General features: G+C 42.6%; 1 protein-coding gene across 5 annotated transcripts in view; it reads left to right on the forward strand.

The window, feature by feature from the left end:
* The first annotated feature begins 259 nt into the window (after positions 1 to 259).
* The window catches only part of Tent4b (terminal nucleotidyltransferase 4B), a 62396-nt gene continuing 35301 nt past the window's right edge, over positions 260 to 27354 (forward strand). For 2 of the 5 annotated variants that reach the window (XM_051195079.1, XM_051195081.1), the window contains exon 1: positions 915 to 1599. In XM_051195079.1, the coding sequence (XP_051051036.1) occupies positions 986 to 1599 (614 nt within the window). In that variant the 5' untranslated portion in view covers positions 915 to 985. Of the gene's footprint in view, positions 402 to 913; positions 1600 to 27354 lie in introns of those variants that run through there. The other 3 variants (XM_051195077.1, XM_051195080.1, XM_051195076.1) reach the window with 3 other exon arrangements.

A 27354-nucleotide genomic window follows, 5' to 3' on the forward strand; every position in this document is an offset into this window, starting at 1 on the left:
TTAGGTTTAAAAGGCTTCGAGTTAGGAAAGTTAAGGGGCTTAGATCCTGTAAGTGCATCTTGGAGCAATCGTGCTGCGTGGCCTACTAGCCGGGCAGTGGTGCTAGGACACGCGACACAGGGTGCTTCTGAGACCGCTCCGGAACCGAGATGCGCGTGCAGCCGCGTGCAGGCCCGGCCCCTGAGCGGAAGCCCGTCTTTTCAGTGCGCGCGCAGCGCGCGTCCTGGAACCCCGGGGCCGCGCCCGGACCGAGGGGCGGAGCGGGCTGTCCGGAGCGAGGTGGGGCGGCGCAAACCAGTCACTTTCCGCGGAGTCGGCAGCCGCCTCGTGTGCCTCGGCGGTGCCGCAGAGGGAGCGGAACCGGGCGTCGGCGCGCGCGTCCGAGGTGCCCGGAGGCCCAGGTACGTGCGACCCCACTAGGCCAGCGCGGGACGTTTGACCGGGCGGTTGTGGCTCCGCTGCCCGCAGCCTGCCGCGGCCTCTGTGACGCGCGGTGCGGCCTCGGGGACGCCCGCGGACGGCGGGCAGCGGGACGGGGCGGGGCGAGCGCGGCGGCGGGGCGGGGCGGAGCGGAGCGAGGGGCGGAGCCGGCGGAGGCCCCGCCCCGGGGCCGAGCAGCGCGGACGCTACGGAGCAGGCGCGTCCCGCTGCTGCCGCCGCCGCCGCCGCCGCTGCCGCCGCCGCCGCCGCTGCCGCCGCCGCTCGCCCTTCTCGGGAGCCGCCTCCGCCGCCGCCATTTGCACAGGAACCCCGGTGACAGGGGCTTGGCGGAGGGGCGGGCGGAGGGGGGAGGGCCTGCGAGCCCCGAGGGCGGGAGCGACGCCGCCGGCGCCGGCCAGGCTCCCTGCGCGACCGCGCCGCCCGCGGCGGAACCCGGGTGGCGGCGGCGGCGGCGGCCGAGGCCGGGCGTGCGCCTGAGGCGGCGGCGGCGGCGGCGGCCCTGCGGGCGGCCGGGAGGGGCGGGGGCAGCGGCCGCCGCCGTTTGATGGATCCGAGGATCGCCTGGTTCCAGCCAGAGCAGCTCGGACCGTCCAATAGTCTGTGGATGCAGATCTGGGAGACGACCCAAGGGCTGAGGAACCTCTACTTCAACCACCACTGTCACAGCAGCGGCGCGAGCAGCGCGAGCGGCGGCACGGCCAGCGGCGGGAGCGGCAGCGGCCCCGGCAGCCCCGGCGGCACGGCCCCGGCTCCGGCCGGCATGTTCCGCTCCGGTGAGCGCCCACTGGGCGGCCTCGCCGTGCCCGCGGAGCAGCGGGACTTCCTGCCCCTGGAGACGACCAACAACAACAACAACCACCACCAGCCGGCGGCCTGGGCACGGCGGGCAGCGGCGGGTCCCTCGGCGTCGCCGGTCCCGTCGGCGCCCTCGTCCCCGCGTCCCGCGGCCGCGCTCCCCACCTCCGAGTCAGCCGACCCGGCCTCGGGCAGCAGCAACAAGAGGAAGCGCGACAACAAGGCCAGCACCTACGGACTCAACTACAGCCTGCTGCAGCCCAGCGGAGGGCACGCGGCCGGGGGCGGCCGGGCGGACGGTGGCGGGGGCGTGTACAGCGGGACCCCGTGGAAGCGGAGGAACTACAACCAGGGAGTCGTGGGGTAAGTGCTGGCCCTGCGGCCTTCGCCCGGCACACACGCACAGCGGGGCACACGCCCACAGGGGGCTGGGGGTGGGGAGCCCTGGCAGGGCCTTCTTCAGAGCATCGGTGGCTATCCATTTCTTCTTCGCTTGGCCAACCTCAGCGGCGCCTTCTTTGGAATTCCCTTCAGCTATCCACTCCCCTCACATAGTCATTCTCACGTCGCTTCTCTCCTTCTAACTGTCCATTACCTTCCCGGTGCATTCTCATTGCGCTTCTGCCTCCTTCCATGCCCTAGAGTTCTGCCTGCCCGCTGATCTCCTTCCTGCCCTCCACACCTTGGTCCCCATCACCACACCCCAAGATGAAGCCCCTTAGTGCTGGGGTATTATTAACTTCCTGAGAACGTTCTTGCCTTAGCGTCTTTAGATGGTTAGGACTAGGAGGTCCTCCTCTTGCCAAGAATAGAAACATCCAGAATGCTCCTTCCCCTCCCCCAATCTCCTACAAGAATCTTGTCAGCCCAGGAAGACACTGCCTGCTCTTGACCCTTTGGCCTATCTTTTATGTTTATTTAAAAAAGAAAAAATATTCTTGTGTTTGCTATTCCCGGACTGTGGTGAACGAAATCATTGAATGACAGCTGCGTTTAGGGTGGCAGAGATGGTGAGCTCTTCTGAACCCAGATAGAACTTTCCAGGAGTCCATGGTTGGCAGCTCCTCACCGTGGTAGAGGCTGCAGTGGTTATTATTTAGGATGCTAAGTGTGTGAATGTTGCACCGCTAGTGACTTCGTGTTTAAAGTTCAGCTCTTACAAAATGGAATCTTACCTGAGCCCTAGTAAATTATGGACGTAAGCTGGGAATGTTTCCAGCCTGGTTTCCCTTTGGGAAGAGCCCCTGTGTTGGCTGGATTAGGTTACTGAGTCTCCCTTTCTTTTTTGGTCTGATACAACAAAAACGTTTGGGCTGTGGTGTGTGTGTGTGTGTGTGTGTGTGTGTGTGTGTGTGTGTGTATGTATGTATGTATGTATGTGTGAGAAGTATATGGTTTGTTTTGCTCCAGTATGGAAAAACCAGCTTGGAAATCACTACTCATCTTCAGGTATTGATATGTAGTGAGGCCTCAGGAAATCAATTAGTAATCTAGTGTGAACCTTTCTTAGCTTCACCCATTCAGGTCTGCCTTGGTTGTGTGTACCTTTTTGAAGATCTGGTAAAATGAGTTGGTGGGTTCCCTCTGCTGTAGTGGGCTGGTGTCTGTTCTGTACGCTACTATTACAACTCCCACCTTTTATGGAAAAGTGCAGTCATGTGGTTGAGGGCTGGTGCTGGGGAATACCTGGTAGCTGCCCTCATTTTCCTCAGTCATTTTTGCCCAGCTTCAAGGTCGCTCTCCATGGTCATCACCTTTTATTAAAGACTTGTGGTTCCATCCTGTTAGCCTTTCCAAGGCGAAGCATAAACCTGTGGTTTAGGAACAACAAATTGATGCTGAGAGGCTCTGGTAGTGTTGTCTTACAGGAATGAGTTCTGGTTAGGTAATCACTACCAACTAATACCTGGAAGATCCCTAATTGCATTTTACTGAAGCCTCTTACCTGTTTCTAGGAAAGAAACATTATAAATCCAAAGTGGCTGCCTCTGATGGACAAGAAGTTGTTCTCCTTTCTCCTTACTGTTCAACGTAAATCCTGAAAAGTTCACCCATAGAAGCTTTGGATATTTTGTATTGTCTTCAAAAGGATCAGGGAGTAATGTACATTTCCTTGAGGATTACTGCTTAAAAACTGATTGTAAACTTGTTAAGCAGCTTGTCATGCCATCAGAAGAAGACACCAACAATTAGAAGTTAATTTTTCAATTCTGAGACTTTGTAGTGTTGAGAGGTACATCATACAGTTCTAAGAAGGTCTGCTCAGAGACTGCATTCTGAATGATTTTTGTTTTGATTTGTATGGATTTATTTCTTAGCTTTTAAGGAAGTTTTGTTATTCTTTTATTACTTAAAAGTTACATTTCTTTGTTTTGTATGTGTGCGCCTGCATGTGTGCACATACTAGTCAAGGTAAGGAAGGGGTGGAAGTCACAGGACAGCATAGAGGGAGTCGGTGTTCTTGGGGATCAAACTCAGCCCATCATGGCTGATGGCAAGCAATTTTACCTCCTTAGCTATCTTGCCAGCCTAGTTTTGCTTTTAAATACAGGTATTTAGATGTTTGACTTCTGAGTGTTCTTCTCAGTATGTTGGTATTCATTATGTGCCAGAACTTTTCCTGGGGAGGTACAACATACCCATCTACTCACCCCATATACTCACATCAGATCAAAGTACTGATACTACCAAGGTCCAACTTGGTGAACTATGAGTTTTATTAGGGTTACTTAAAGGAATGTGCGTGAAAAGTTACTTATAGAAGTAAAGATGACTCAGAGACAGCTGCATCACCAAAGCCCACCCCAGCATGGGTGACAGCTCACAAAGCTGGGAACTTGGAACACACTGCCAGCCTGCAGGCGGCTTAACAGGTTGGACAGTGTCCTTCTCCAGTGCCTCAGTTGTCTAAACCTCTTCTAGGCAACCAGCTGGTCCAATCTCAAAGTCATCTTTGCAGCTCTGTTCCTCTAAGTGTCTTCCCTGCAGCTGGGCTCTTCTCTGAGAGGGACTTATGTGATGTTGTTACACAAGCTTTTATTGCTTACTCTGGCAGGGAGGGGACTAGTGAATCTGGTCAGTTTCAGGGACTTCCTGAAGCTGTTCTGAATTTTTGCCTTCCTGTTTAAGGAGCTTCCCTGTGGGGTGGAATGTTTCAGTCTCAGAGGAAACTCAACACAATACTATTCTGACATTAAACTTAAGTTTGATTAAATTTTCTGTGTTCTTGGGATTTAACTGGTACTGTGCTGGTAGATGAGCAGATTATGGATCCTGAACTGAGTTGATTCTCCAGATAGGGAAGGACTTGGGACACACAGCATGTGGACAGGGCATTAGAACTCTGAGACTGAGTGACACCTGCTATCCTTTTTGTCTTGTATCTCTTGTGCCAGTGGTTGACTAAACTCCCTGAGTGCCCCTAAGACTGTAAGAGTTTGAACTCTGACTCCTCACATTGTCTGAGATCTTGAGTCTTGGTTCTTCCCTAAGTTGCTTCATGTCCTTGCCAGTGCAAGCTTATGTTTAACCTTTCTTTTATGAATGAATTCCCTTCGACTCACTGGATAGAAACTCTCTTTAGGGCTGAGGGTGTAGCCCAGTGGTAGAACACTTGTATGGTACTTTAGGTTCAATCCTTAGTAATGCCACTAAAGGAAGAGAGAGAGAGGGGGGGGGGAGAGAAAGAAAAAAAATAAGTATGTGGTCTCATCCTAAAGTCTTCTTTTCAAAATGAAGCTATTCTGGATGTACTTTTTCAGCCTTTGTCCTCTGAAGCCACAGGGTATTTTCATTCTCTGTTATTTATTTTGGAGGTACTAAAGATTCACCCTAGGGCCTTTTGTGAGTTATGCAAAGACCTCTTATTAATGAGCTATATCCCCAGAGCTTTTTACCTTTCTTTTTTACTGTTTGAGACTGGGTTTCACTAAGTTACCCTGGCTGGCCTTGAACTAACTCTGTAGCCCAGGCAGGTTTTAATTTTGTGATTTTCCTGCCTCAGTCTCCTGAGTAGTGGGGCTAATACCTAAGCCACCAGGCCTAGCTTCCTTTTTTATTTTTATTTTTCATTTTCTCAATTGTTTACATGTATCCTTTCTCTAAGGGCAAGCTGTGTTGTAGGATGCTGTCCATCAGCACTTTCTTGCTCATAGAAATGAGCCAGAAGCCCTTTTCTTTTGTTTTTGTTTTTTTTCCGAGACAGGGTTTCTCTGTGAACAGTCCTGGCTATCCTGGAACTTACTCTGTAGACTAGGCTGGTCTCAAATTCACAGAAATCATCCTGCCTCAGCCTCCCAAGGCATATGCCACCACACCTAGCCAGAAGCTCTTTTTTTTTTTTTTTTTTTTTTTAGAGATTTAATTAATGGCGCTTGCTGTAGAGAAGGAAGGAAGTTAAAGAGCCACAGAAACTTCTGTGGAAGGTTCCTGTGGAAGGTTCCTGATACCTTCCAGCCTTATGAGGATGAGGCTGTGTGGCTGTCCTGGGAAGTCCTGTGTAGTTTGTCAAGGCTTAAGTGACTTTCTCAGTCATGTTTTGGGACTATGCATTGAGATATCAAGGAAACCTCCGGAAAAGGCCTCACTTTTGTATGTTTGTGTGGTTTTGAGAGTTGGACCTGGGCTCTCATCCTGAGTTAGGGAGTCCTTACTCTATCACCAAACTGCACTCCAGCACCGTAAAAAACAAAACAAAACAAAACAAAAAAAAAAAACAAAAACAAAAACAAAAAAAAACCCAAAAAAACCCCCGCAAATTTAAGGACTCAGTTTTTGAGCTAAGGAGGTAAGAATGTGAGTGGGAGGAAGAACAGATTAAGATAGGGTCCTGGCTCAGTGCTGGACTTGATAGCTACACAGCTTCGAAGGTTATGGCTAAGGGCTGTGTTCTTTACTGCAGTGGGCCACACCACCCTTCATGCAGCACCATCTTCTAGTGCTTGTTGTTCACTGTGTAACAGTGCTGATGGCTTTGTTTAGTGCTGGGTTGTGGCTTATGTCTTCAGTATTATCAAGGGATTGGTGTTCCTGCTGGGCTTCTGATCAGTCAGGCATATGAACACAGGTCAAGAAGGAAAGAACTTAAAGTCTCGCTGGGTAGTGGTGGTTGTGGCACAGGGCAGATGAATCTCTGTGAGTTTGAGGCCAGCCTGGTCTACAAAGTGAGTTCCAAGACAGCCAGGGCTGTTACACAGAGAAGCCATGTCTTGAAAAACCAATGGGGGTGGGGATGGGGTGGGGGAGGAAAACATTATATTGTTGATTCTGTGCTATCTACCTGTGATTCATTGTTGAGAATTGCTGAGAGTTTGATGTACTGATCCCCACTAAGTTACTTTTGTGGCATGGCTTCATCCTCTGAGGAAGTGTCTGAGTTGCAAGTGCTGTTTTTTTGGGGTCATTGGCACTGGTAGTCTTTTAAAACTGTTAACATCTTTAGCTGTTGAAAAGCAAAGGGAAATATCAGCTAGAGCCTTCTAGAATCTACCCTGTGCTTACATACAGGCACTTTAGGACATTAGAGGAAAGAGAGGAAAGAAAAAGGTGGTAGACCAATGGGAGAAGGGTCTGGATCCTAGTATGCTGGGTGGCCCTGTCTCAGTTTCTTTCATGAAACAGCTACTTGTTCTAGTATTAGGAGCTCGGGAGGTTCTGGAAGCACTGTTGTGGGTTCCCTTGGTGACACCGTACTGTCAAGTGGCCGTCTTCCTTGGTGAGTTCTTTCTCAGACAACCTGAGAATTGTAAAAATGGGGTAGACATGAGGGCAGTGACTAGCTACGTATTCTTCTACCCACTGAAGCTGAGAAAAATCATGGGCACTTCTTCTGTGGGAATAGAAAAGCCGGCTGTTGTATGATTTCACACAGCTTTTTCTTCTGTTCTCTTGACTGGTAGAGTAGCATTTAGTGGTGGAAACTATTTCAGGATCCCACCCACAACACTGCAGACTACTAATCACATACACATAGGTGTGGCGTGTTCTTGATAGCATGATGGGCATGGAAGACACTGTTTTTGAAGGCTTTTGGTCTACTTATTAGTATCTGGTTGTGCTTTTTTAAAAACAGAGCTGACTGGACAGCTCAGAGCCTCCTGAGGAGCTGAGACGACAATAGAATGTCTTTCAGCCTGAGAGTATTTACTAAGGACTCAGCTGCTTTCGAACACCAAAAATGCTTTGTGTTTGTCACTATAAGATTGTATGTAAAGATTTGCTTATAAGTGATTATGTGTTGAAGTTGAAGATAGCCTTGAGTTAGGCTTTTCATTAATTTGCAGTCACCCTTGAATTCTGATAAATTGCTTGATATTATAAAACACATATATTCTAGAACTTTGGCCCATATATAGGGATTTGAGTTGAAGATTTTAGGAAAAAGTTGAACATGGAGCCATGTAGTATTTACTGTCCAGAGATTACATTAGTATTTAATAACAAAATGTAGAAATTCTAGTTTGAGTCCTTCCTGAAATAGTGGTTTGTAGTTTATTAAGTAGAATTGCTCAAGAAAATAGAGACCATACTACCATGTTTCAAAAATTTTAATGAATCTTTTCTACTTATTTCCATAATTAACGTCTCTCTATATCCTATCTATCTATCTATCTATTTACATTAATTTTTTTCTTTTGAGATAATTGATTAATAGGAAGTTATAGGAATTAGTAGAGTGTTCATCATAGTCTATTTGCTCAGTTTCATTGTAGTAACAACCCAATGTAACTAGTTTAATTTCAGAAGCAAGGAACTAGCATTTTCATAACCTGTAATGTTTCATATTTTGCCAGTTTCACATGCATGTGTGTGTTGTGGACAGCTTTATCACAGCCACACCACAGTCAAGATACAGAACTAGGTTAGGTTAATTTTGGATGTTCATCATGTTTCCTTCATGAAAAACAACAACAAAAAAAATATAACTATTCTATCAACCCAGAGATCTCTTTGGGTCCATAGTCACACATCTTTCTTGTCCCTAACCCCTTAACAAGCACTAGTCTGTTGGCAAATTTGCCCTTTTGAGAATGTGATGTAAATGGAATCCTGTAGTCTGTATTTTTGGCTGTTTTCTTCTCACAGAAATGTCTTTGCGAATCACTCAGCTTGCTGTATATGCCAGTAGTTCTCTGTTACTCCATTGTATAGAGGCACCAGTCTAGAAAAGTGGTTTCCAATTTTTGACTGTTACAAATAAAGCTGCTATAAACATTTATGTACGTATTTTTATATGAACATAAGGCTTCATTTTAGGGGAATAAATACCCAAAAGTGCCATATGGTAAATACATGTTTAGCTTAAAGGAACTCGTAACCATTTTTTTGCTTTCTTTTGTGTTTGTACATGTGGTGTGTGCACATGCATTTGGAGGTTAGAGGTCAACACCATATGTCTTCATTTTGTTGTCCGCCGTATTTTTGGGACAGGATCCCTCTTTGTACCTGGAATTTGCTTTTTTGGTTAGATTGATTGGCCATTAGGCCCCTGGATTCACCTTTCCTCGTCGCCTGGCATTGGGATTACAGGCAGGCACTGCCATGAACTTTCCTTTAGGGCTAAACTCAGGTTCTTATACTTGCATAGCAGTTACTTTACCTGCTAAGACATCTCCCTAGATTCTCTTTACTTTCTACACTTGAGTTTAGTCAAGAGGTTGAGAAATGATACTAAGCCATTTTCTAGAGTGGCGGCATCATACTGAGTTCCTGTGTGAGGAGTTGGGATTTTATGCATCTCTCCAGCACTTGCTGTGGCCATCATAGTATGGCTCTTCTAATAGGTGATACCATATAACTCCTTGTGTTGTTTGTCATACTAAACTTGTAGGATTAACTCTGCCTAGTGAGCCATTTCCCCACCTTCCATCTCAGTTTTATTTGTCTGGGATTGTAGCTTGGTGGTTGAACCTTTGCTTATATGCACAAAGCCCAGTGTTTCATCCAGGCATTGGAAAAGCCTCAGTTCCCAAGACTTACTTAGATTAATTGTATCGTTTAAATGTTTTGTTTTGTGTGTGTGTGTGTGTGTGTGTGTGTGTGTGTGTGTGTGTGTGTGTGTCCTTAGTGGGGTCTTACTATGTTTGTTTTGAATGGGGGCGATGGTCTCTCCACTTGACTAGCCAGAACTCCATTTGTATGCCACACACTACCTTTAATGGCTGGTTTTGTTTTGTTTTTGTAATAAATTAATGAGAGGAAGAGGGAGAGATGGGGGGGCTCACTATGTAGTTCAGGCTGGCCTTGAATGCCTGGCAATCCTCCTGCCTCAGCATCCCATCCCGAATGTTGGAATTGACAGTGTTGGCTACAGTGCTTGCCTGTAGTCATTGAGTGGAATGAAACAGCCACTGTTTGTCTCCCCCATTGTCCTATAATAACCTCTTAAAAACAGCTTGTTCAAAGCAGTATCCAAATATGGTTCTTTCCCTGCTATTTAAATCTTTTAATCTATAGGTTTTTCTGCCATCTGCTTCCCTCTCTATTAAGTTTGTTGAAGAAATTAGGTTATTTTTTTCTTTCCTTTAGTTAAGATTTTTGGCTGCATTGTGTGTGTGCATTTATGTATTTGGACATGTGTGCCTGTGCGTGCAAATGGGAAAGCCAGAGAGAACATGTGGTGCTCTCTGCATCGCTTTCCATTCTATCTCTTCTGTGTTTTGTGTGTGTGTTTTGTTTTGTTTTGTTTTTTTGTTTTTTGTTTTTTGGTCGTGCTGGCTGGCCACACTGTCTTCTCCCCTGTCAACACTGGGGAGGCAGGCATGCATGCAGTGTCACATGTGGCTTTCACATGGGTGCTAAGTGGTCTGAACTCAGATTCTCATGCTTAGGCAGCAAGGATTCGTACTCACTGACTCATCTCCTCAGCCCTAGGTGATTGATTTTTGTAAACTTTCCTGATGTCTGTCTTTTTCTGATTGCATTTTCATTATGATGTTTTAGTTTGTTCATTTGGCTTTATAGTTTCCTTAAATTCATAATTGGAACTAGGGACTTGTTTTGATTTTTTTTTTTTTGTCATAAGTGCTTTATAGGTGAATGATACATGTTTTTTAAAGACAGGAGCTGGAAAGATGGCTCAGTAGTTAAGAGCATTGGTTACTCTTCTAGAAGACTCAGGTTCAATTCCCAGCACCCACATGGTTGCTCACAATTGTTTGTAATTCCATACTTGTTGGAGGATCCAACTGACACACAGCTGAGTTCAGTAGTATGTACCAGCACTGGGGAGGCAGAGGCAGGTGGATCTCTCTGAATTCAAGGCCAGTGTGACCTATATCTGGCCTGGTTTCTGCACAGCTTTGAGAGACCATGTCTCAGTAAACAACAACAAAAAGATAGTCTGAATAGCTTTCTTTTGTGATGTGAGTAGCTACTAATTATGGTTGGCTAATGGTGTTAATGCACTAGGATTGTAAGCTCATATTCTACTTAGATCCTTTTCTCTTGTTAGCCTGTACTTCTAAGAGGAGATCTCCTTCCCTGGCTCTGGTCATCATGAGGGCACAGTTCTTTGTTGGAGTTCAGCTTGAGTGAGGGAGGACTTCTGTCCTAGGGAGAAGTAAGGTACACTGGTGTGTGTGTGTGTGTGTGTGTTTGTCTGTGTGTGTCTGTCTCTGGCTGTCTGGCTGTCTGTTTGACTGTGTCTGTGTTTGTGTGAAAAAAGAAAAGGAAGTTTTCTCCACAGTGAACTGTACTAGGCTTTTGGTCTGTGCATGAGAGCCCTTTGCCCATTGCTAGCTTGCCTTGGCTTTTGATCTGTGTCAGCCAAGGGAAGCCATATGGCATGTGAGACTGCGCCAGGAGACAAAGTTCATACAGCCTTAATTCAGTATTCAAGAACAGTTTTTTTTTTTGTTTGTTTGCTTGTTTCCCCTTCATATTAGCTTTAGATTATAATTCATTGTCTGTGCTAATATTTTTAACCTTGGAACAAATCATTCTTTTTAGGCTGATAGAATTCATAGGCTGCTTAGAAAGAATTCCTAATAGGAAGTAAAGTTGTCAGGTGACCTCTTCCCCCTCAGATACTTTAAAGGTCACCACTTATAGAACATCTATAAGATAGAATGACCTTTGGAGCAAGACTCTTTGGACACTCTGGCCCCCAGCCTTAAGTCAGTTTTTATTTCCTCAGAAGCGTACACAAGGAGTTCCTTTGGGGAGGCAGCAGTCAGTCATGGGCAAGATAGCAGTCACATGCTCTTATAGTCTGAAGAAGATGGCTTCCTTTTTGTCTCCTTCCCTAGGCATTTGCATTTCAGTAGATTTTGGAAAGTAGTAGTTAGATTTATGGAAAAACTGAGTAGAAAGTTCAGTTTCCATATGCCTCCTGCTCCTGGTTTCCCCCATTACTAATGTCTTGAGTAGAGTGATGTACTTAATGAACCAGGTGCTGCTGTTATGTACAGTCATGTTTGGCAGTAGGATTCACTCTTGTGTTACAGATCCTAGAGCTTGGGCAAAAGTGTGACAAGATGGTTCTAGTGCCCATCTCCCAGTTCTTTATTCTCCACCTCTTCATTCCTTCTTTTCCAAAACACCTGGCAAACACTAATCCTTTCTTTGTCGATACAGTTTGCCCCACCCCAGGCTGTATTATAAGTTGCCATCATTAACTCTTTCCTATTACCTTACACTTGGCAGCCTGCGTTTGAGATCCCTTCATGTGCTTTCCTGGCTTGGTGTAGCTGATTTCTCTGTAGTGCCGAGAAACACTTCATGGTACAGATAACAGTCTGTTTATCCACTCATTTTGTTGCTTCCAAGTTTGGCATTTGTGCACAAAGCTGCTGTAAACATTCATGTGCAAGCTTTTGTATGGCCATACTTTTAGTAAATACCAGGGAACATGATTGCTGGATTATGTGTTAAGAATATGTTCAGTTTGTAAAAATATTGCTGAGAGGTCTTCCAAAGTGGCTGTATCATTGTGTATTCATGGCGTTTCTAGTTATTTCACATCTTCCCCCAGGTTATTATTTTGGCTTTTTGCCATTCTAGTAGATGAATAGTGATAACAATTTAATTTGTGGTTCTCTGATTTCCTTCACAAGTCCATGTGTCGGAAGTATAATCTGAATGCATAGTGTTGAGAAGTGGGGCCTGTAAGAGATGGTTAGCTAAGCAACCAGGTGTGGGGAGGCTGAGACAGGAAGGTAGTGAGTTCAAGGCCAATCTGGGCTTCATAGCAAGACCCTGCCTTTTAGAGGGGGTTCTAGTGATTGAACCTAGGGCCTTATGCATGCTAGTTAAGCACTCTTCACTGAGATACATCCCAGCCCAAGGGTTTGTCTCAAGATGAAGCAAATTAATAATAAACATGTTATGAGAGCTCTGCCCTCTGACTAGATTGATGTTATTGTTCTTTTTCCCCCTTCTCCATTTTCATGTGTGTATAGTATGCATGTATGTGTTGTGTATGCACATGTGTGTACATATATGTAATGGTTGATGCTGAGAATCATCCTCAGTCACTCTTCCACATTGTTGGTGCAGGGTCTCTCAGTCAAAACCTTAACTTACTATTGTGGCTAATCTCATCAGGCTTGCTCTGGGGATCCCTGGTCTCTGGCTTCTGAGGCTGTAATTACAGGCAGCCTACCATGCTCACATGGCATTTACATGGGTTCTGAGGATCTGAACTCTGGTTTTCACACTGGCAGGGCAAGCATTTAACCACTGAGCCATCTCTTTAGCTTTCTCACACTGCTTTCTTGAGTGGGTTTGTTGAACTCATACACTATCTTAATTAACCATGTGGTGCCTCTGTCATGGGAGCAGAAGACTAACCAGATGAGACATAGTTGTTTGTTTTCTTTCTTTACTTTCTTTTTTTGTGAAGCATTGTTTTTTGTTGTGTATCCCAGGCTGGCTTGGCACTTCAGTTCTGCCTCAGACTATCTAGTGCTGGGATTACAGGCATATGCTCCTACTAAATCCTCATTTTTCTAGCTTCTAGAATTATGACCCAAATACATTTTTACTGTTTATAAGTTACCTAGTCTGATATTCTCTGTTGTTGTTTAAAACATAGACTAAGAGGCTGGGTGGTGGTGGCGCATGCCTCTGATCCCAACACTTGGGAGGCAGAGGCAGGTGGTCTCTGTCAGTTGGAGACCAGCCTGGTCTACAAGAGCTTGTTCCAGGACAGCCTCCAAAGCCACAGAGAGACCCTATCTCAAAACAACAACCAAAAAAAAAAAAAAAAAACCCCAAAAACATCAGCAACAAAAACAAGGGGGCTAGAGAGATGGCTCAGCAGTTAAGAGCACTGACCAAGGTTCAATTCCCAGCACCCTCATGGGAGCTCACAACTGTATGTAACTCCAGTTCCAGGGGACCTGACACCCTCACACAGATATACATGCAGGTAAAACACCAATGCATATTTAAAAAAAAGAAAAAACCCAAAAAATAAGACTCAAAAGCCAGCACAATATTAAAGGAGAACAAAATCAGAGCACTAATCCTACTTGACCTCAACCTATAATGATATTTGATGAGCTGGGGATTGTGACAGTGCTGAGCATTCAAGAGGCCATGAGTTCATTCGCTAGCACCTGGGAAGCTGGAGTAAAAGGAGTCAAGTTCAAGGCCAGCCTGGTCTACAGAGAGAATTCCAGGGCAGCCAGAGCTACACAAAGAAACCCTATCTCAAATTTAAAAAGATTCTAGGGGCTGGAGAGATGGCTCAGCAGTTTATAGCACTTACCAGTCTTAGAGGGGCCTGGTTTCAATTTCTAGCACCCACACTGGGACAGCTTGTCTCTAAGCAAACTAGTGAATCAATAATTAGAGCAACTCCTAAATAATAAGAAAAAAAACCTAGGTGTTCTTAGTTTTGGAGATGGCCTTCTAGACATAATACCAAAAGCACAAACCCTGAAAGAAATTATTTGACTACACTGAAATTAAAAACTTTTTCTTAGGAGAGAGGGTAATGTAAGCCATAGACTGCAAGAAGCCCTTACCTGATAAAGGGCTGATGTCCAAAATATGCAAAGAATTCTTAAAATTCAATAATAAGAAAACAACCCAGATAAATTATAGGCAAAATACCAGAACGTATACAGTGTGAGTGCTGGGAACCAGGCTGGTATCCATAGTGTGCTTCACTATGCAGGAAGTGCTCTTTACTGCTGAGCCTTCTCTAGCCTCTAAATCCTTGTTTCATACAGATAGATCCTCTACAAACTGTGTTAGGTTTCAAAGTTAGATTTCTGTCTCTCTGGGTGCTAGAATAAATGATACTATGCTTTAAGCTCAAATTCTAGACTTATTTAATAATACTTTGTATCTTACAACCCTATTGTAGTCAGTTATTTCTGACATGAAGTCAATAGTTTTATTTCTTCCTGGATTTTAATTATTTATTTTTCTTATTGCAAAATCTGGACTTGTAGTATGACATTGAATTATACAGTAGGATTTGATATCTTACCTTGTTATTTATTTATTTATTTATTTTTTCTTTCAAGACAGGGTTTCTCTGTGTCGTCCTGTCTATCCTAGAACTCACTCTGTAGATCAGGCTGGCCCCAAAGTCACAGAGATCCTCTTGCCTCTGCCTCCTGAGTGCTGGGATTAAAGGTTTGTGCCACTACCACCACCTGGCATTTTGTTCTTAATTTTAGTGGTGGGAAAGCTTCTGATTTCTCACTGTTAATTTGTTTTTTGTGTAGGTTTTTAAAAAAATAATCAAGTGGAACGAACTTGCCTTTTCTAGTTCTAGTTTGCTGTGGTGGTTTTTTTTTTTTTTTTTTTTTTTTTTTTGGTGTGTGTGAAGGTGTATTAGAGTTTAAAACCATTTTTGCATATTAATATGACTATAGACATTTTCTTGCTTAGTTGCTGTAATGGATGTTATTCTTGAATTTTGAACTAACCTTGTGTATCTGGAGTAATTCATTTGGTTATGTTTACTATAAACTACCCTGCCTCAGCCTCTTCAGTGTTGTTGATATTGCAGGTGTGCACCACCATGCCTAGCATTTTACTTAAGCTTTGTAGTTACCTTGTCTATGTAGCATTGGTGTGTTTCATTTAGGCTAACAGATCTGTGGGGTATGTTCTTCATGACACTCTTACTGATGGCTTAGGACCGCTAGTGATTATCTGGCTGCCTGCCCCCCAACCCCTTTCCTGGTTTTTTGAGACAGGGTTTCTCTGTGTAGCCCTGGAACTTGATTTGTAGACCAGTCTAGCCTCAAACTCACTGAAATCTGCCTGCCTCTGCCTCCTGAGTGCTGGGATTAAAAGCATGTGCCACCACCACCTGGCAGCACCATGTGCTCTTAACTGCTTAGCTCCCTCCAGCCTCTTTTCATTGCTAATATTAATTTAATATTTTTATGTGTATGAATATTTTGCCTTCATGTATATCTGTGCACCAAATAGATGCTTTGTGTTTAAGGGTAGAAGAAAGTGTCAGGTCTCCTGGAACTGGAATTGCAGGTGTTTGTACGCAACCATATAAGTATTGGAACAGAACCAGGATCTTCTGCAAAAGCAACTAGTGCTCTTAGCCACACATCCATCTCTCCTTAATTTTAATAACCTTTCTCGACTAATCTGGCTAGATGTTTACAAGTTTTTTTTAAATAGCAACCATTATTATAGTATGTATGTGTTGTGTTTGTGTATGTAAGCATTCATGCTGTACCATGTGAAGATCATAGAACAACTTGGTTTTCTCCTTTAACCATGGGATCTAGGCTTTGAACTTACGACTTCAGGCTTGTGCAGCAAATCCCACTGAGCTATCTTGTTGGTCCAATTTATGGATTTTATTTATATTTTTAAGGAATAAGCTTTTGATACCATCAGGGTTTTCTTCCTATATGATTTATATTTATTTTCAGTTTCATTAATTTGTATTTTATTATTTTTTAATTGGGGCCTTGATGCTCTTCCTTACCATTCTAAATCTTATGTGCTGCTAAAGTGACAGTGGTCTATTTTAAGTTTATTTTCTTTTGCTTACTTTGGATTGATTTACTCCATTATTTTCTAGTTTCCTAAGGTGGGAACATAAAATTATTGATGTTTACTTACATTTTATTTTCTGATACTTTAATATGGTAGTTTTTCTTTATTTTCTCAGGACTTCACAACTTTTAATATTATATTTTCCTTTAGTTAGAAGTATCAAACTTATATACTTTTAGGTAGAAGCATCTTTTAGGACTTCTGTGACCTGTCGTTTAAGAGGTGTGTTTAATCTTCAGGTATGTGTTTTGGGATTTTTCTGGCTGTTTCTGTTACTGATTTCTAGTTTAATTCCATGGCTCAAGAGCAGTTATTTTACTGTTTTTATACTTTTAAATTTTTGAGTTTTTTTTTTTAAATAAAAACGTACTTATGTATTTTTAAATTTATTTTTATTTTATGTGTGTAGGTGTTTTGTCTGCATATGTGTCTGTGCACCATGCCCATGCAGTGCCTGCAGGGGCCAAACGAGATCCTTTGGAAGCATGAATGTCTGTGAGCCACCATGTGGGTGTAGGGAACTGAGCCCTGGTCCTTTGCAAAAGCAGCCAGTAATCTTAACCTGTGAGCCATCTCTCCAGCCCATTTGTTAAGGTTTTATAGCTGAAAATATGGCCTTTTATTTTATTTTATTTTTTTTTTTTTAAAGAAAATACTGGCAATATCAGTTTCTCTTTTTTTGTCAGTATGGCTTCAAAATACCAAATGATTAAAAAATCAGAATGGTGTACCCCAAGGGTCTATTGATGGGTGACGTAATAAACAATGTGGTATAGATAATATCGTGAGGTATGTATTATTCAGACTGAAAAGGAAGGAAAATTCAAGCATATGCTGCCAGGAAATATGCTGTGTGAGAAAGTCAGACACAAAGGGACAAGTATTACCCTGCACTGAGTGTTCCAGGGACCACCTAGACTGTGAAACCCACAGACGCAAGTCAAGATGATTATTGCCAAAGGCTAGGGAAAGAAGGACAGAGAGTTTACCATGAACCCTAACAGTGTCAGTTGGGGAATATTAAAAAGTTGAGGAGCTAGGTAGTGAGTGAGTGTTACTACTGCCATTGAATTGTGTATTTAAAAATGACTGACGGCTGGAGGTGTTGTTCACAGCACAATACTTGGTTAGCATACACAGGGTCCTGTGTTCTAGTCCTAATGCTCGGGGAAGCTGGATTATGTCTATATCTTGTTATAATTTTTGAAAATGGGAAAGATTAAAAAATATTTTGAAGTTTATTATGTCTGCATACATGAGTGTTGATGCCATGGTATTATAGGCAGTTAGTTGTGAGCCAACTGATGTGAGTTTTGAGAACAGATCTCAGGTCCTCTCCAGTACCTGATATTAATTGCTGAGCTGTCTCTCCGGCCTTAGCCTTAGATTTATTTATTTAAAAGCAGGATGGTATTAATAATGGAAAGCATTTAAAGAAACTATTTAAAAATTTAATTTTTGAGACCAACCTGGGCTACAGAGCTAGTTCCAGGATAGCCAGGGCTACACAGAGGAAACCTGTCTCAAAACACAAGGGGTGGGGGGGGGGAGAGAAAGGAAGGAAGGAAGGAAGGAAGGAAGGAAGGAAGGAAGGAAGGAAGGAAGAATTTATGTACTTATTTGTTAAGGTTTTCCAATGTGGAGTTTCTTTGTGTAGCCTTGGCTGTCGTAGAACTTGCTTTGTAGACCAGGCTGGCCTCTAACTCACGAGATCCACCTGTCTTCTGAGTGCTGGGATTAAAAGTGTGTGCCACTACCATCTGGCATAAATAATTAATTTTCTGAATGGGAATAACTAGGAATGGTGTTCTCTAGTATTCTGCTACTTAGCTACCTTTTCAGCTCTTAAAATTTTGCCTTATTTAATTTTCATTTGTCAGTGTTTTGATAGATATCATTATAGTAAGTTAGGGCATTTTGTGGTATGGTGAATAGGATTTTTATATAAATCAGCACAAAATTGTATATTTGGGCTGTGTCTGATACTGCAGAACACATACATGCCTTCTGTTTATTTATAGCCATATGGTAGAATCTCTGTAGATTGAGGGATCTTTAGGGGTGAGTGGAGCATAGCTTTGTTAGAGGACTTGTTCACCATTCAAGGGTCTCTGTGTTTGATCCCCAGCTCTTCAAATCAACAGAACACCAAAATAGGTGATGAACCTCAGAGGTGTTACCTGATTTTGCTTTAATAATTCCCACTGGGTTTGCTTTGAGGTAAAATGATCTGTTAGAGGAAGAGGCTGTGCCTGGGTGTCTATACTTGACCCAGTGTGGGCCTTAAATTTCTTTTTACTAAGCACTTCAAATTGTCCCATTCAGGGTTTGAGTTTCCTTAATGGACTATTAGGTAATTTACCTGTAGTTTATGATCTAGAGATTTCTTTTGTAATTAAAGTTTATTAAATGCATAAATTTTATAATTTATTGCCTTTGTAAAAACTTAAAACAGAAAAAGGAAAGGTTGGAGTCTTATATAACCTGAGATCTGAGTTCTGACCTGTTTGTGGGAGGTAGTAATTGTTTCTAGTTTTCTGAGGAGTCTTACAAGGCCTTTTCCTGCCAGTAAACTGAACAGAAACGAAAAAAAAGCATTATTTTGTAATTTATATATGTGATTTTTAAAAAAACTTTAGATTCCTTTTTTTTCTGTGTGGAAGTTATATGAATACGTTGTGACTTCTTTCGTAGGGCTGTGCAGTAGTCCGTACTTGCTTAAGGACTTGTTTCAAGAACCCCAGTTGATATCTGAACTCTATCCCATATCCCATGCTTTCTTCTATACATGGGTACCCATGCTATGATGATTTTCATACTAGCACAGTGGGATAAAGGAAAAGTTCAGAGATTAAGAATGCTTGCTGCTCCTGGAGAAGGTCTGAGTTTCGTTCCCAGCACCCATGTAGCACAACCACCTGTAACTCCAGCTCCAGGGGGATCTAATACCTTGGCCTCAGCAGGCACCTGTGTATATATATCCTCCACATACACAACATAAAAAGTAAACTGAGCCAGTGTTAGTCCAAGCCTATTCCTGAATCTCTATACCCATGTCTTACTTGAAGTAAGTGGCTTGCCTGAGATGATCTGTGGAAATCCCTTTTTCTCAGTTTTTTCTGGTGAAGTGTGTTGCCATCATATGGAACCTCTTTTTCCTCCCCTCTCTTCTCCTTATTTCAGTTCCCATGTGTCTTTTCCCATTCTTTCTTTTTTGATCATTATCTCCTTTGAGATAGGGTCTCATGTTTTTAGGCTAGCCTCAAACTTGCTGTATAGCAGAAAATGACTAAGTACCTCTGATCCTGCTACTCCGAGCTCTGCAGTGCTAGCTTACAGGTGTTCACTACCATCCCTGGGATCTGGTGCATGGATTGAACCCAGGGCTTCCTTCCTGCTTTCTGGGCAGTCATTCTGCCAGTTGAGCTTATCTCCATCCTCTTGGAACATGTTACTTTTTCATGTCTTCTGTCCACAAATCTAATACCCTTTCTGACTTAAGCACTTATAACGTAAATTTCCTTTTGACACGAACTCTTAGCAATTTAAACAAGTGGGTGTTCTTTTTTCCCCAACAGGCTGTTACTTCCCAACCAATAGATACAGTTAGGGATGCTGGAATGCAAGCCGTGGGGCGGTGCAGTGCATCTGCTTGTTCCTTGCTCCATTATAGAGAATGACACTGGTTGCTTAGAATGCCAAGTAATTTAAAAATTAGGAATTTCAAATCTGGAATTTCCTGTTTAGTTTTTGAAACTGTAGTTGACCATGGACAACTGAAACCACTAAAAGCAAACCTGCAGGTAACGGGGTGGGTGGGTAGAGCCTTCAGTGATATACTTCGTTTAGCCACTTTCCCATGGATGAATGCTAAAGTGCTTTTCTGTGTTCCTCACCTGCTGCTGCTGTGACCATTCTGTGTGCCTCCTTTTGTTACTCTGTGCTTCTAGAACAGGTTAAACATTTAGATGTTAAGTGCCTTGTAGCTGGCCTGTGCTGCAGAGGTGATGAAGGTGAGGGAACACTCAGGAGGAATTGCTAGATCTCACTGTCTTTTTTCCCCCAGGGTGGGGGAGGGCAGATCATGAGTATCCTAATTTTGTCAGCAGGCCCAGTACAGGTTTGTTAGGTACCAGTTTAGAAATATTTATTAAAATGCTAGGTTAGTGTAGTGATATGAAGATGGGTGGCAGATGATGGTAGTTGGACTGATTGCGTCAAAACATCAACAAATATCAAGCAAAAACTTTAAAAATCTTAGTATTTCGTGTCTGTGTCTTTCCCTACATGAGTATGCCATCCTTTAAGCTTCCCGTACAGTTGGACATCTAAGTTGCTTTTTTTTGTCTGTTGTAAATGAAACTCTAGAAACATGCAGAACATTTGCTTTTCAGCCATTGGTTCTGTGCTGCTTAGAATAAGCTTGTTGGTTTCTTTTTGAATGTTGCCCAGCAGTGATGGAGTGGAGCTGACACTCAGTGCTCCAAGCAAATCTCTTGTCTGTCCATGAAGAGTAGAATTGTAGAATTTCACTTTTCTGTTTCTTGGGGTAGATCTTGACAGATTTTACCTTATGGGCTGTTGACATGTATGTTACTTTGAACTTTGACTGCTGTGTTAGTTTTTTTTTTTTTTTCATTAATTAATCTCTTTTATCTAAAGGTGAAGAAATAGAGTACTTGGTACTACCAAATCAGAAAATTGTCCTTGGCAAGAAGATCCCATGTGTAGGAATTAGATAAGAGGTAGTGGGTACAGGTCATTGGTAGAATGCTTGTTCAATATAGTTTCAGTTCTGTCCTCAGTAACATGAATGATGGATGAATTAATACATGAAGAACTTGTTAATTCTAAAAACAACAGCTCTGTCTTTCAGTGAATAATCTGTCATAAAATGAAGCAGAGCTCTTGGGGTAAGGACATGTGATACGTGCTTCTTGGTAAGGGAGTTAATGGTAGAGAGGGGCTTTGAGCTTGTGAGGATTATTGAATTTTATCCTGTGAAAGCAGCAGTGCCCAGGAGAATTTAGCTGTGTAGACTCTCAAATGACTTGTAGATAAACTGCTGGACTCTGATGAGGTTGTTCTTACCTTAAAGCATCTTCAGTCAGTGGTGACCCTGGGATATCTAAGTACCTCATGGTCTTCAGCATAGAGTTGTTTGAAAAAGTTTTAAGTTTTCAGAAATGGTAACAACTTGCCTGTTAGATAAAATACCAATTAATTTGTCATTGTGTAAATGCTTCATTCCCTTGACATACACACGTCTTTGAATTCCGTGCCAGTTTTAGTTTGGGTTTCTGTTGCTGTGATAAAACATGGTGACCAAAAACAATGAGGACAGGAGTAGGTCTATTCCAGCTAAGTCAGGAGCTGATGTAGAAGCTATGGAGGAGTACTTTTATATAGCACCTAGGGCCACCAGCGTAAGGGTGGCACCATCCACCGTGAGCTTAAAAAAATGCTCAATAGGTTTGCCTGGAGGCCAGTGTGGTAGGACCTCCCTCCCTCCCTCCTTCTCTCCCTCACTTCCTTCCTCCTTCTCTTCCTGACTCCTATTTATTTGTTTGTTTATTTATTATGTACACAGTGTTTTGTCTGTATGTATGACTTCACGCCAGATCTCATTATAGATGGTTGTGAGACACCATGTTGATGGGAGAAGTCATTCTGTAAATGTTCTCTTATTGGTTAATGAATAAAGCACTGTTGGCCAATAGGAAAGCAAGATAGATGGGACTAGGAGACAAGGAGGATTAGAGGAAGTAGTAGGGAGGATTCAACATGTAGAGACTCGAGAGAAAAGAGGTCCGGGCCCTCTCTCTGGTAAGATGAGACCATGTGGAATACTTAGATTAATAGAAATGGGTTAATATTTAAGACAGCTAGCGAATAAGAAATGCTAGTAACAGGCTAATAGCATTATATCTAATACAGTGTCTCTGTGTGTTATTTGGGGCTGGTGCTGCTCTGGGACCAGGCCAGCGGGAAAACATGCTCGTAACACCATGTGGTTTCTGGGAATTGAACTCAGGACCTCTGGAAGGGCAGCCAGTACTTTCAGCCTTTGAACCATCTCTCCAGCCCATGGGTGTGGGGGGTGGGGTGGGGGGGTGAGGATGAGGGGGTAAGGGGTGTGGGGGGGGATGCATTTTCTTAATTAAGGTTTCCTCTTCTAAAAGGACTCTAGCTTTGTATGAAGTTGACATAAAACTAGCAAGCATATATGATCTTACTGATTTCTTGGGCACACAAGTGGCAGGTTAAGGTGTAGTCTGGACATAGCCTGTGTAGTGGCTAGACTACTAGCTTACTCTGCTCACTAACCTAAAATGATAACACTGAGGCTTATTTATTCCTTTTCAGTGGTTTCATTTATTTACTTTTATTTCTTTTTTTTTTGTTTGTTTGTTTTTGTTTTGTTTTTTAAGACAGGGTTTCGTTGTCTAGCTGTCCTATAACTCACTCTGTAGACCAGGCTGGCCTCAAATTCACAGAGATCTACCTGCCTCTGCCTCTGAGTGCTGGGATTAAAGACATGCATCACCACTGCCCAGCTCTTTTTGTTTTTTGTTTGTTTGTTTTTGGTTTTTCGAGACAGGGTTTCTCTTTATTGCTTTGGAGCCTGTCCTGGAACTCACTCTGTAGACCAGGCTGGCTTCAAATTCACAGACATCCATCTGCCTCTGCCTCCCTGGTGCTGGGATTAAAGGCTTGTGCCACCAACAACTGGCTTGGTTTTTTGTTTTGTTTTGTTTTGTTTTGTTTTTTGAGACAGGGTTTTCTTGTGTAGCCCTGGCTTCCCTGGAACTCACTCTGTAGACCAGGCTGGCCTCAAATTAGGAGGTCTGCCTGCCTCCCAATCGCTGGGATTAAAGGTGTTCACCAGCACCTAGCTAGTTCCCATGGTTTTAAATATATTCATGTTATTGGCCATCACTAAAATAAGTTTTGAAATACTTCCCTCACCTACAGATTGAACTTCTTTTAAAAAATCATCTCTGTTTCTTACCAAACCACCAGCCCTAGGCAACCAATCACCAATCTGTGTTATTTCGCTATGGATTTGACTGTTCTGTATATTTCAAATTAATGGAGTTGTATTACATGTGCTTCTGTGTCTAGTTTCTTTTATTTAGGATGTTTTCAAAGCCAGGTTGTTTCACATGGCTTATGTGACTGAGTAACAAACAATCAACCGTTTGGATATGTTACATTTTGCTTATTCACTCACTAATTGATCAGTATTTAGGTTTGCAGCTCTTGACTGTTAGGAATAATAGTGCTGTGAGTATTCACATTCAGGATTACATTCCAGTATATGTTTTCAGTTATTTTGGGTTGGTGTCTTAGGGTATTAATATTCATGCTTTGGCTCTTGGTACTCTTTTGAATTCCTTATATTAACATACCTTGTGCTCATATATGCTTTTTTTAAAAAGGGGGTGGTGGGTGTGACTGGAGAGATGGCTCGTGGTTAAGAGCACTGCCTATTGTTCCAGAAGACCTGGGTTCAATTCCTAGCACCCACATGGCACCTCACACCTGTCTGTAACTCCAGTTCCAGGGTTTCTGACACTTGCACACAGACAGACATGTAGGAAAAATACTAGTGAACATAAAATAATAAATTTTGTATTAAGAAAAGGCCAGACACAGCTAGATGGCTTAGTCTATTAAGGGCACCTGCTATGATGAAAAGAAAGAACTGACTTCCTTGGCACACTCACACTACCCTGTGGTAAATACTGTAAGTGAAAGGATCTAGAATGGTGGTATGCAGTGTATATGTGGCAAGGGAGACATTCTAGAGCTATTCTGCCTTGGTAGTAGTGTCTGTTAGGTCTTGGTATAACTGGCAAAGCTCTAGGTTTCAGTTCCTTCCAAGGCCTTGGATTCTATAGGAATTGGGGGTTTTGTTAATGACAGTTTCGAGCTATGTACAGATTGCTACTGTGAACCATGCCTATCTCTACTACTAGCTTATATGATGGTAGGAATGTGGCAATTCTTATACATTCTAATGGGGATTACTTTTATTTTATTTGCAAATTTGGATGTAAGAAAAGATCCTCATGCTAGATATAGTCCTAGAATAAGTTGACAAGTTAGTTAATGGGAGGTGCTATCTTTGGTTCCTGTTGGTGGAGGGAAGGTAAATCCTAGGAGCTCTTGATGGTGCCTTCTGGAACATTGCTCTGCCAGTGAGCTGTCTTCTTTTCATTCATTGTCTAGAGCAGTGGTTCTCTACCTTTCTGACACTTTGACCCTTTAATACAGCTCCTCATGTTGTGGTGACCCCCAGCCATGAAAGTATTTTTGTTGCTACTTCATAACTAATTTGCTACTGTAATGAGTCATTGTAGGACCAGTGAGGTGACTCAGAGGTTAAGAGCACTGGCTGCTCTTCCAGAGGTCCTGAGTTCAATTTCCAGTACCCACACAGCGACTCATCTATAATGAGATTTGGTGCCTTTTGCTGGCCTGCAGGCATATGTGCAAGCAGAATACTATATACATAATCTTTAAAAGCAAGAAAGAGAAAGATGATGAATTGTAATGTAAATATCAGTGTTTTCTGGTGGGTCTTAGGTGGCTCCTGTGGAAGTGTCATTTGAAACCCAGGAGTCACAACCCAGAGGTTGAGAACCACTGGACTAGAATGACTAGGGACAATTTTATTTTTAAATTTTATTGACTTGTTTTTATTTTTTTTTTCTGTTTTTCTTCAATTCTTTCTCTTTCAGTTTTGTTTATTAGTTTTTTTCTTTCCTAAGAGCAGTTTTAATTTCTTATTATATGACTTCTATTTAGTCATATATTTTAAAATTTTTTAAAAGATATTTTTTATTATGTATGCAGTGTTCTGTCTAATATATTCCTGCAGACCAGAAGAAGGCATCAGATGTCATTACAAATGATTGTGAGCCATCATGTGGTTGCTGAGAATTGAACTCAGGACCTCTAGAAGACCAGCTAGTGTTCTTAACCACTGAGCCATATCTCCAGCCCCTCAATTTTTTTCTTTAGTCATATTTAAAAAAATATTTGTTTTATTTTGTGTGTATGGATGTTTTGCCTGAATATATGTAAATGTACTGTATGTGTGCATGTTTTTGGAGACCAGATGTTTTTGAATATACTGGAAATGGAGTTAACAGATGGTTGTGAGCTCGTTTGTGGGTGCTGAGAATTGAACTTCAGTCTCTGCAAGAACAACCAGTGCTCTTAACAACTGAGCCATCTCATCAGTCCCTAGTCATTTTTAAAATTACACTTCTCCCACCCCCAAGATAGGATTTCTCTGTGTAACAGTCCTGGCTATCCTGGAACTCACTGAGATCTGCCTGCTTCTGCCTCTGAGTGCTGGGATTAAAGATGTGTGCCATCACTGCCCAGCTACACTTTATTCTACTGTGTCTGTGTGTGTGTGTGTGTGTGTGTGTGTGTGTGTGTGTGTGTGCACGTGTGTGTGCGCGTGCGTGCCTGTGTATGTGTGTGCATGTATGCACACTCATCTACATGTGCCACAGATACATGGTTCAGAGGATAACTTGAGGGAATTTGTTTATGTGAGCTAATACTTAGATATTTTTGTGTTTATGAGAACTACATTTGAGAAATAGAGCTACAGACTAGAAATTTAGAATCCATGCATTTCCAGGCCTGGTGGAATGTATGGAGTCCCAGGTGCTTACAAGAGTCCTTTTGTAGGTTGGGTCAGAGTACTAACATTTACCAGTTGTCTTCAAGCCACATATCTGTCCCTAGGAGACAGGTGTCACATGTCCATGTGATAGATGAAGAAAATGAGACTGAATGGGGTGTAGGCACCCTTCTGTACAGATGTGTGTCAGAAGCAGGTTTAGAATCTAAGGCCAAGGGTCCTTCTGCAGTGACCCTGGGGCTGCAGTTAGTGGTCTTGGTTCTTCAGGAAGGCAAGATTATGTAAGTCTCAGTGATCATTTATGCGGGTGTTGGGGAGTATGGACTCTGGTTCTCATGCTTGCATGACCTGCGCTTTACCTACTGAGCCATCTCCACAGCCTGATTTTTTTTTTACCTTGTTAAATATATCATCCAGGGGGCATTCAGCCCACTTTGTCATTATGTACTTCTTTTCTTTTGTTTTTTAACCTTTACTTTTATTTTATGTGTATGGGTGTTCTTTCTCTCTGCATGTATGTTGTTTACCATGTATGTGCAGTACCTGCTGAGAGACTGGAGTTATAGATGGTTGTGAGCTGCTATGTGGGTATAGGAAATTGTACCTGGGTTCTCTGGAAGAACAGCCAATACTTTTAACCACTGAGCCATCTCTCTAGCCCCCTTATTATGCAATTTTCACCACTAATTATCTACAGTACTTTTTATCATCTCAAAAAGAAACGGTTAAACTGAATGAATAATATTCTTCTCCAGTCCTCTCTCTCTCTTGCCTTCAGTGTCTACATTTTGCTTATTCTTGGTCTGCCATGTAAATGGAATCATGTGATATTTATCCTTTTGTGTCTGGCTTTTTCCACTTAACCATAAAGACTTAAAGGGTTTGCTTGTGTGTAGCACAAGTATCAGAATTTAATATCTCTTTATGAATATACTATTCCATTGAATATGTAGTTATGTATTCTTATTTTTCTTTGGTTTTTAAGGTTTTCTTTTCTTTTTCTTGAAGTGCTGTGGATCGAACCCTTACTTGCACTACGCAAAAATGCCCTATCAAAGTCCCACCATTATCCATTTTTTTTTTTTTTTAAATATTTGGGTGGTTTCTTTCTTTTCTTTTCTGTTCTTTTGTTTTGAGGCGGGGTTTCTCTGTGTAGCGCTGGCTGTCCTGTAATGCCCATTGTAAACCAAGCTGGCCTTAGAGAGATTCACCTGCCTCTGCTTCCCAAGTGCTGGGATTAAAGGTGGGTGCCACCATGCTCTGCTATTTAGGTTGTTTCCAGTGTTTGATTATTACAAATAATGTTGAACAATGATGTACAAAATATTTGAGTCTCTGCTTTCAGATCTTTTGGGTTTATATCTAGGAGTAAAATTGTTGGGTTAGAGGGTAATTTTGTGTTTAAGTTCTAAAATTACATTTTCTATATTTTATTATTTTAGATAGGGCATTTGTTGCCCAGG

This window comes from Phodopus roborovskii, unplaced genomic scaffold (genome assembly GCF_943737965.1).
Source record: "Phodopus roborovskii unplaced genomic scaffold, PHOROB, whole genome shotgun sequence".
NCBI classification, from domain to species: Eukaryota; Metazoa; Chordata; class Mammalia; order Rodentia; family Cricetidae; genus Phodopus; species Phodopus roborovskii.